Raw genomic sequence first — 10,789 nt, 5'->3', positions numbered from 1 at the left:
TCACACTTTCATGAGATTTGAGTATACCCATCAGTTTCGCCAGCGAATATGATTTAAACTGCTCATGAGCCTTCACGGTCGAGACCACTGCCATCCATTCGGGCCTTAAGCCATTCATGAATGTAACCTTTTGTTCGATCACCTTCCTTTCAATACCGTGCTTCATCATCTTGCTAAGCAGATGGTTGAAACGATTGAATGTCTGAATGAGTTTCTCTTCAGTTTTTTTTCGAAAGCACCGAATTCAGAGAGCAATAGGGTTTGGATCGAATGCTCTAGATCCTCATCAGTTGAATATAATTCTTTCAACCTATCCCATATTTCTTTAGCTGTTGTGCATGAACTTACCAGACGAAAAGTGTCGGATTGCAAAGCGAATCTGATCATCCTCATGGCTTTAACGTTGCATAACACCTTGTCTTTTTCTTCTTGAGGAATCTTCTCTACGTCCACCAAGAGTTGGTTATACTCTTTTTGAGTTTTGATCGTTCTATTCGTTCCAGAGTGAACAAAAGGACCCAATGTTATTGCCTCCCAGATTAGATAGCCGTTGTCTTCAGATCCAACGACATAGTCTTCGAAGTGATGCACCCATACTTCATAATCTTGAGTATAGAGAATGGTAACCCTCGTAGTAGATCCTATACTGTTGGAGATGTTGATTGGATTGATTTGAGAGTCGTCGTGAGACATGATGAACTTTTTCTTTTAATCTGCTAGAATCAGACTTGTAAAGTTGAACTTAGGGTTTTATCAAACACAAAAGATACCGTCGAAAAGAAGAAGACAACTTCTATATATTGATAAAAGCGGAAACCCTAATGGATTCTTCAAACATAAGAGATGCGTAAGTATTACACAGTCTCCTGCTCTGATACCAATTGATGAGAATTAAGCGCTATAAGATCGATAGATTCTAAACAGATAAACAACATTAATCTAGTATAGAACACAAGAATGAATCAAATGGTGTCGAATGATTAATATCTCACACCTCAGAAGAGCTTGATGAAGAACTTCGACTGTAGAGGTGTGCTAGGGTTACAATGCAAAAGCTATTAATTAAAATGTTAACCTAAAAGCTATACATGCATGCATAATATATAAGCTAACCCTAATGATAATCCACGGTTGGACAGGCCCAAACCGGGAATACAAAAAGGACCGAACTACTAAGGCCCAATGGCTCAACCCCTTAAACCCAACAGAATGTAGACCCAGTTTGCAATTGTGTTCCACCAAGTAGATGAAACCACCTCTTCAGGCAAGTCCTTGTGGCAGTGCTCCAAAAATGCCTCAAAATTTTCAGGCATGATCACATTTTGATCATAAATTCCTAGCCTCCAAGCAAGTTCTGCTATGCTGCATTGGCGCAGCTCCCCTCCAAGACAAAAAGTGATAACGCCCAGATTATAATAATCATTTCCACCTCGGAAGGAGATGGTAGCAAAGAATTCCCAGCATAGTTCCTGGTAAACCGGTTCCTGAATCTTGAATAACCGAGTCCAGCCGTCACATATTATGGTCACCCCATCATTTACAAAAGACTTGACCAAATAAGGAGTCAATTCCTCCTCCAATCCGGATTGACCTATCCAATTCTAGTCTATTGCGTTGGGCGCATATATCTCCTTTCATTTTAGTGTTTCCAGCTTGTTTTTTGCACGGGCGAGTGAAGATTTGGAGGTTATTTGTGGAATATTCAGCCATGGGATGTCCCCATAACCGCCTCCCCTTGAACTTTGTCCATGCCTAGACATATTTTCTGCAAAATAAAACCAAGAACACCACAAACGAAATACCGAAAAATTAAAAATGTCAAAATAATGAGCATCTGCAACCTGGACTCGCCGAGTAGAAGTCCTACTCGACGAGTAGGATGAACTGTGCGAGTCGGTCCTGAGTTCAATTCTGATTCGGGCGAAATCAACCGTCCAAACACACAAATTAGTTCAGGGGTTTGTCTTGGTATGTCTATTAAGCATAAATTTGCAAGAAATCATGTCTAAAACAACCAAATTTGACCTAGCAATCAAAACCTTAGGATTGGAGTAAACCCCAAAACCGGGTTTTTCATGGATTACAGCCACAAATCCACCCAAGACATGAACTTTAACAAGATTAAGTAGGAAAAGCGTTACCTTTTTGGTTGAAGATGCAAGGAATAGCAAGAAATTGAAGATGAAGGCTTGAGAGAAGGAATGCTCGTCGAGCGGCTGGTGGCTGCGTATGAAATGGTGTTTTACCAATTAGGGTTAAAACCCCTTATTTACAGAATGTAAATTAAAATTTTTTTTCGAGTAAATACGTGGACTCGTCGAGTAGATGTTCCTACTCGCCGAGTAGATACGCGAATCCGCGATTTCTCGGGAATTTCCAAATGGACTCGTCGAGTAGATACATAGACTCGACGAGTTTTTCGTTCTGTTTGATAAAAATTTAGTTTTTAAATTCTATGCCACCAATCCCACACTTGAACATTGCTTGCCTTCAAGCAATCATATTAAGCACAGAAGAAGATTGATAATAACAGATCTAAAGAAATATGAAAGTAAAAAGGACAAAGAAAGGTAAAAAGAAAGCAAACTCTAAACTCGGGTTGCCTCCCGGAAGCGCTTCTTTTTAAGGAGTCGTTAGCTGGACTCCTTCCCGCTTTACGTTTCTGTAATTTCTTCCAAATGCAGCCCTTCTTCAAGTCCTTCTTCTTTTGGGATTCCTTCTTCATATGTCTTCACCCTATTCCCATTTACCTTGAAAAGGGTTCCTTCTCTTGATATAAGCTTAATAGCTCCATGTGGAAAAACTTGTTTTACCACAAAAGGACCATCCCACCGTGTCTTTAGCTTGCCCGAAAAAAGTTTTAACCTCGAATTAAAGAGTAACACCTTTTGTCCTTCATGAAAGTCCTTATTACCTTTAGTATTTTGTCGTGCAAATTCTTGGTCTTCTCTTTTTGTATCAAGGAATTAGTGTAGGCCTCATTTCTAAGCTCTTCAAGGGCATTCATTTGCATTAACCGGTTGGTACGAAGTTCAGCCAACTCAAAATTACACATCTTTAAAGCCCAATAAGCTTTATGCTCTATTTCAACCGACAAATGACAATTTTTTCCATAAACTAGCCGATATGGTGTAGTACCAATAGGTGTTTTGAAAGCTGTTCGAATGGCCCAAAGTGCATCATCAAGTTTATTCGACCATTCCTTTCGATTTCCTCCAACCGATCTTTCCAAAATCCTTTTTAATGCCTGATTTGTCACTTCAGTTTGTCCACTTATTTGTGGATGATAGGATGTGGAGAACCTATGATGTACCCCATATCTTTTCAACACTTTGGCTAATTGATCATTTGCAAAGTGAGTGCCCCGGTCACTAATAAGGGCTTTAGGAACTCCAAATCTAGAGAATATCTTTTTTAGAAATCGCACCACCACCCGGGCATCATTAGTAGGTAATGCTTGTGCCTCCTCCCACTTAGATACGTAATCGACCGCCACCAAGATATATTTATTCCCTTTTGACATTGGGAAAGGTCCCATAAAGTCAATCCCCAAACATCAAATATTTCACAAACTTGAATATTATGTTGGGGCATCTCATTTCGGGATGATATGTTCCCCGCTCGTTGGCATGAATCACATTCCTTGACATATTGAGCAGCATCTTTAAAAATTGTGGGCCAATAAAACCCAATATGAAAAATCTTTTTAGCCGTGTAATGTGCTCAATGATGTCCCCCAGCGGGCCCGCTATGGCAGTGTTCCAAGATTTCCCGACTTTCTTTCCCGAATACAGATCTTCTTATCATTCCGTATGCGCAGCTTTGGAAAAGGTATGGCTCGTCCCAAAGGTAGTACTTGATTTCTGAAAAGAACTTCTTCTTTTCTTGCCGGGTTAAATCTTTTGGAATATAGCCAGTAGCTGAATAATTAGCTATATCCGCAAACCATGGCACCTCTCCTACTATTACTAAAAGATAATCATCGGGAAAATCATCTCCAATCTTGTTTTCTTCCAATTCTTCCAAGTGCGGGTTCTCTAATCTTGATAAATGGTCAGCAGCCACATTTTCCATTCCTTTTTTATCGCGTATTTCAATGTCAAACTCTTTTAAAAGTAAAACGCAACGTATCAATCTCGATTTTGCATCTTGTTTAGCAAATATATAATTTAAAGCGGAATGGTCGGTGAAAACAATCGTCTTGGACAAGACTAAATATGGTCGAAACTTGTCAAAAGCATATACCACCGCTAGCAACTCCTTCTCGGTAGTAGTGTAGTTCTCTTGAGTTGGGTTCAAAGTTTTGCTTGCATAGTAGATAGGTTGAAAATGTTTATCAACCCTTTGCCCTAAAACAGCTCCCACCGCATAATTACTAGCATCACACATTAGCTCGAAAGGAAGATTCCAATTTGGGGCTATCATGATAGGAGTAGTGGTTAACCTTTCCCTTAGTAAATGAAATGCTTCATGACATTCTTTAGAGAAATCGAATGGAGCATCCTTCAAGAGTAGTTGAGTCAAAGGCCTTGTGATCTTCGAGAAGTCTTTAATGAAGCGACGATAAAATCCCGCATGGCCAAGAAAACTCCTCACCCCTTTTACATTTGTTAGAGGATGTAATTTGGCTATTGTGTCAACTTTTGCTCTATCTACTTCTATCCCTTTCCTTGAAACTTTGTGGCCCAACACAATTCCTTCTTTTACCATGAAGTGGCACTTTTCCCAATTAAGGATAAGCTTGGTCTTCTCACATCTAGCTAGCATCAAATCTAAATTAGATAAGCAATCTTCAAAGGATGACCCAAAAACCGAGAAGTCGTCCATAAAGACCTCCATGAATTTCTCGATCATGTCATGAAGATGGCCATCCTGCACCTTTGGAATGTAGCCAGCGCATTGCATAATCCAAAAGGCATGCACCTATATGCGAATGTTCCACTTGGGCATGTAAAAGTGGTCTTCTCTTGATCTTGTGGGTCGATTGGAATTTGAAAATACCCTGAAAAGCCATCGAGAAAACAATAATATAGATGACCGGAAAGCCTTTCTAGCATTTGATCGATAAATGGCAACGGGTAGTGATCCTTACATGTAGCATCATTTAGTCTTTTGTAGTCGATGCAAACACGCCACCCGGTTACTGTTCTTGTTGGAATTAACTCGTTGTCTTCATTAGTAACCACCGTCATTCCTCCCTTCTTTGTTACCACTTGCACCGGACTTACCCATGGGCTATCGGAGATCGAATAAATGATACCCGCATCTAATATTTTAACCACCTCCTTTTTGACAAATTCTTGCATGTTTGGGTTAAGTCTTCTTTGGCGTTGAACTACAGGTTTGGCTCCTTCTTCTAAGTTAATTTTATGAGAACAATAAGCTGGACTAATTCCCTTGATATCGGTGATCTTCCATGCTATGGCACCTTGCCTCTTCCTTAGCACTTCCACAAGGCTTTCTTTTTCATGTTTGGCTATATCAGCAGCTATAATTACTGGTTTTTGTTCCCCATCTTCAAGAAATGCATACTCCAAGTGATTTGGTAGAGCCTTAAGTTCAGATTTTGTGTTCTGAATGCTGAACACGTCGAGTCCAGTGAGGGGACTCGGCAAGCCCTGGGTGAAATTCACGATTGATCGGGTTTCTTCGAATGGACTCGTCGAGTCAGTCGAGGCTACTCGGCGAGTCGATTCTTCTGTACTTCTGATCAGATCATTATATTCAGCTTCCTCGAGCAATCTCTCTATTTCCAGCAGGTCTCTTTCAGCATCAAATTCTTCTTCAAGGATGACGGTGGACTTGTTTGGCTCATCTTCATTCCATTCCTCCATTAACTCTTCCAACATATCAACCGATAATGTCGTGTCATCACTATCCCTTGCATGCTTCATGGCTTGATCAACCCCAAAAGTAACTGATTCATCTCCCACTTGAAGAGTAAGTTTAGAATCTCACATGTCAACTATAACACGTATGATCGGGACTTGAGGGTCTGCTTCCATATCTAATACTATGAAGTCCGCGGGGAACACGAACTTATCAACTTTAACCAATAGATCTTCACATATTCCCCTTGGGAATGTGACCGTTTTATTTGCTAGGTGAATTGCCATTCGAATTGGCCTTCGCTCCGGAAGATCTAATTTCTTGAAGAATGAGTATGGCATGAGATTTACAATTGCCCCTGAATCAGCCAATTCATAAATGGTAGCTAAGTTTCCGAATTGACAGGGCAAGGTTAAGCTTCCCGGATCACCCTTCTTCTTAGGTAGTTTGTTCAACATGACAGCTGAACAGTTCTCATTTAGGACCACTTTCTTTACCTCTTCCATCTTTTTTCTATTAGTCAGAAGCTCCTTGAGGAATTTGGCATATTTAGGCATTTGTGCAACCGCCTCTATGAATGGCATATTAATTTGAAGAGCTTTTATGTGTTCCAGAAACTTCTGGTAGTCAACATCATTCTTTTCTTGTCTAGCTCGAGCTGGAAATGGCAGTGGAGGCTGATATGGCTTGACAAGAGGTTTGTTTTTTGGTTCAGGTGGTGGACTAGTCGAGTCTGTATCTTCGACTCGGCGAGTCGGGTCGGGAATTTGTGATTCTTCATGTTCTGCTTCTTCCTCTTGAACCAGCTTAGGATCTTCTTGCTGAGTAGGGGCCAGAGGAGTTATAATCTTCCCACTCCTAGTTGTCACGATATTTATGTGTGCACCTTTTGGGTTACTTTCGGTATTACTAGGAAGTCCACCCAGTCGTCTCTCGTTCACTTGTTGTGCAAGTTGGCCCAGCTGCTTTTCTATGTTGAGAATAGATGCTTGCTGATTCCTAAGCAGATCTTGTTGATCTTTCATCATAATTTGGTGTCCTCTCAACATATTTTGTTGATCTTTGATTACACCATCGGTATCATTATGTCTTTTCTCGGACGCGACCACGAAACTTGTAAGCATGTCTTCTAAATCTGATTTCTTTTCATACACCGCCTCCTCCTTTTGATAAAAGCCTCTATCTTTTTGCTTATATTTTTCCTCCCTTGTCTTTTTTTTACTCTTCATATGGTAGCCATTCTTTCTTGGATTTTCGCCAATTGTCATCATACCTATCACCACTTGAATAGCACACTTGCACTTTCCGGTTCCCGTTCTCATCAAGGTCACAATCTTTAGTAAGGTGGGGCCCTCTATAATTTTCACATCTCACTCTAATGGCATGGATGGATTGGTCCATCTTAGTCATCCTTCGGTCCATGCTTTCTAATTTTTCCATCATTGCTGCCATGTCATCCGTAATAGAATTCACCGCCCCTCGAGTTAATTCATTCCTTGGGTTGTGATATTCTCTAGAGTGATTAGAGAATTCTTCAATTAGAGCCTTTATCACTGGGGGTGCTTTCTTTGTGAGTGGTCCTTGCGAATCAAGGAGTTGTCTGGTTGTCACATTTACTCCATCATAGAAAATGGAGACTTCTTGTTGGCTGTTTAGATCATGATGTGGGCAATTTCTTAGTAAACCCTTGTATCTTTCCCATGCTTCATAAAGTGACTCTCCAGCTTGTTGTTCAAAATTGGCAATGGATTTCTTCAATTTGGCTATCTTCGATAGTGGGCAAAACTGGTCTATAAATTCTTCTTTCATTTTAGTCCAAGTAGTGATGGATCCTGGAGGGAGTGATTTCAGCCAATCTTTCGTGGCTCCCTTGAATGTGACTGGTAGCATACGTAGCAAAACAGTGTTGCGAGCTACATTAGGAACATTGAAGTAGTCGGCTATGTCATTGACCTCGTCAAGATGCTTGTATGCGTCTTCATGATCCTTCCCGTAGAATGGGATTTCCTTAAGTTGAGCAAGTATGTGGCCCTTAAGTTCAAAGGTGGTAGTTGCGGGAATCGCAGGTTGCACGAGTCCGGGGCCGGTGTCGTCACGCATCATTTTCTTCCATTCACCCATGGGAACTTCGTCGATGTTAGCCATGGTGTTAGCTAGTTCTCCCTCTATGTCGCTTCCTTCTTCAGATTCGCTTTCTTCCTTTTCGGATTCGTACACGATATCCTCCTTCTTCGGGTCTTCGTCCGCCTCTGAAAAGATGTTGGATTCTCCCACTTTCTTGCCCTTTTTCTTACTAAAAACAAATTTGAGATTCTTCAACGACGAATTCTTCGATGTTGCGGTTTCTCCTACGGTTTTGCCTTTGTTTTTCCTCAAAGTTTCTTCCGGGTATTCAAGTGGTGGAATCAAAGGTGTACCTCCTCCTCTGGTCATAAACGACTGCAATCAAAACAGAAAACACGTGTAAAAACAACAAAAATAGACTAAAAATGAACTTATGCTTTCAGCGATGGACTCGTCGAGTAGGTGCGACTGCACTCGGCGAGTACAGAGCTAAAACAGAAATAATTTAAACAAAAGTTCTAAAAACATAAAAACATAAAACTTAACCTAATAACTAAATTACTAAAGTAGTAACTTTGTGCAAGGTGGATCTCACACAAAGGATCGATAATACTAGAAATTAGATTTAATTTTTTGAACCGTTCCTCGGCAACGGCGCCAAAAACTTGATGTGTATGAAAATGAATTGGTTTTAGTCCTACTTTTAAGATGTAATTTTAACACACAAAGGCAGTGAACCTGTCTTTTAGTGGTATAGTTGGGCAAGTAGGGTATCGAACTCGAGGAACGGAAATTAAACTAATAACTAGAATTAACTAAACAAGTAATAAAAGTAAAAGGTTTTCTCTAGTTTTACAAGACTAGAAACTTTAGGACACTAACTAACACGCAAATTAAGTAATTAATCAACTAAAAACAAGTAAAAACTATCCAAATTTAGTAATAAAGAGGTTTCTGTTTAGGTTTGATTTGTTTACTCCTATGGTTGATTTATGACAAGTGTAATGGATTAATTGTTATTAGTTACCGACTAAGGTGATTAGATTCACATTCGCTATTACCAATCCTTAGGAAACAAATTAACTTAAGCAGTGATCAAGTGATTAAACTAATGAATTTCCTAGTTTAATTATTCGGATTAAATAAGATTTGTAATTAGTTGATCAAATTAATAATTCAATTAACCTCTTGTTGATGGTTTATCACACAAGCTCACACATTAATTTACCCATTCTCTAGTTAACCTTATTTTCACATTCACTATTCCTAGGCACATAATAATGTTTTCACATTAATCACATGAGGTAAGCAATTAAGAGATGTTCATGCAGCTTAATTACTTGTCAATTAACTTAAAATAGTTATGGTAAATGCATAAGGTTCTTTAACAAGCTTAATTTAATAAAATTCACCAATAAACAATTAATCCTACCATAAATCAATCCATAGTTATAAACTCATTTACCCTAAACAGAAACTATAAGATTTAACTCATAATTACAGTATATAGCAATTCAAAAACGAAGTCTAACAATTCAACCATAGTTTAATTCAAGAATAAAGTGAAAAGTAAACCTATGTTGCCTTGAATCTCCTTGGATTTGAAGATTAGGGTTTCTCTCACGATTTCCAGAGATGCCTTCTTGGTCGTCAAGTAATTCTCCCAAAAATTCCAGAGAGCCTCAATTCGGGAATGTGACTTCTATTTATAGTTTTCAGAAAACAGGGTCAACTCGTCGAGTAGGTAACCGACTCGCCGTGTCCCCTCTGTAGATTATGTACACGGCAAGGATTTTGTGTTTTGCTTCGCGAACATTCGTGGCCACTCGTTGCGTAGACGTCCAGACTCGCCGAGTCCTTCAGGGTTTGACTCTTTTTCTTTAGATCTTCAATTCCCGAGCTTCTGATCGCATCTCCTGCTTCCTTTTGCTTCCGAGCATATCTTTTGGACTGAAAATACAATTTAAACACAATTAAGTACCTTTTGTCCATAAGTTGCAATAAAATAGCCAATAAATAACAAAAATCTATACTAAATATATAGCTAAATATGCACATATCATCTGTATCTATGTGATAAGATCATTTTAAATGTATTATATATCCAATCCCTGATTTGTAGGAATTTTTCTAGGTTAGTTTTGTATGTAGCATATAACCATGTATAGGATTACATCTCATTGTAACCTTATAGCTGCTTTTTACATCTTTCTCTTTGTGAGAAAGTTTTCTTAGTGAAAACACTTAGTTGAAATCTCTTTTCGATTAAGCTTTGTGAAAAACCTTGTTCCTTCAGTTTTGTCATTGTTTGTTATTTATTGTTACAATCCTATGATATAAAAAACAACAAAAGTCTAAAAAATAACCACATAGATGCAAACACAGTATAGTCATGCTACGTCATTTCCCTAATCATCCGAATTAAATAAAAACATATAATCAACATCTATAAACATAAAGCTTAGTGAGTTCCCCAAAATACAACATACTACAATACACATACAATACATACAAACAATGGATCACAACCTCATTTCGTTCCTCCTAACATGAAGCCTAGCAGCGTTTCATCAGCAACAGTCGACTCATAGCCTAGCGTCGTTCTGTTTATGACTCTTTCTATCTAGGATCACAAAGTAGCATCGTTCCACTATCAACCCCTCACACATGCCACATACACGTATCATACAATTAAGCAATCAACATACATAGAAAAGACTAATTTAGTCTACTTGTATAATCATATACTTGTTGGATTAAGTGTCTAAGGTCTTAACTAAATTGGTATATTCTTAGTGAATAAAGTAAAGTCCTTTTTGGGTTTCCTCATAACTAGGAAAATAGTTTGGATTTATAGTAAGAGAGTGATAAGTGATTTATTAATATATTATATGAT

At 38.8% G+C, this 10,789-nt stretch overlaps 1 protein-coding gene and 1 non-coding gene across 2 annotated transcripts; one reads left to right on the top strand and one right to left on the bottom strand.

The window, feature by feature from the left end:
- Positions 1-2,654: 2,654 nt before the first annotated feature.
- On the bottom strand, positions 2,655-3,055 carry LOC145127071 (uncharacterized). The gene is made up of 2 exons (XM_079062320.1): positions 2,915-3,055; positions 2,655-2,843 (listed from the first exon to the last, which is right to left on the bottom strand). Exons 1-2 carry the CDS (start codon positions 3,053-3,055, stop codon positions 2,655-2,657), a joined length of 330 nt encoding a protein of 109 aa, XP_078918446.1.
- Positions 3,056-7,483: 4,428 nt separating this feature from the next.
- LOC145127962 (small nucleolar RNA R71) lies at positions 7,484-7,590 on the top strand. The gene has a single exon (XR_013716565.1). It is a non-coding gene; the product is annotated as a small nucleolar RNA R71 (small nucleolar RNA).
- The last annotated feature ends 3,199 nt before the right edge of the window (positions 7,591-10,789 follow it).

This window comes from Lactuca virosa, chromosome 7 (genome assembly GCF_052849685.1).
Source record: "Lactuca virosa cultivar CGN04683 chromosome 7, Lactuca_virosa_CGN04683_v6, whole genome shotgun sequence".
Taxonomy (NCBI): domain Eukaryota; kingdom Viridiplantae; phylum Streptophyta; class Magnoliopsida; order Asterales; family Asteraceae; genus Lactuca; species Lactuca virosa.
Note: the sequence above shows the minus strand (reverse complement) of the source record. Positions and strands in the feature narration are given on the sequence as shown.

What these genes read in the sequence shown, in the direction of transcription:
- LOC145127071 (XM_079062320.1), bottom strand. Translation starts at nt 3,055, where the DNA reads ATGTGTAATTTTGAGTTGGCTGAACTTCGTACCAACCGGTTAATGCAA. An exon ending in TGCACGACAAAATACTAAAG is followed by an intron (nt 2,844 to 2,914) that starts GTAATAAGGACT and finishes TTTTCGGGCAAG; the next exon opens with CTAAAGACACGGTGGGATGG.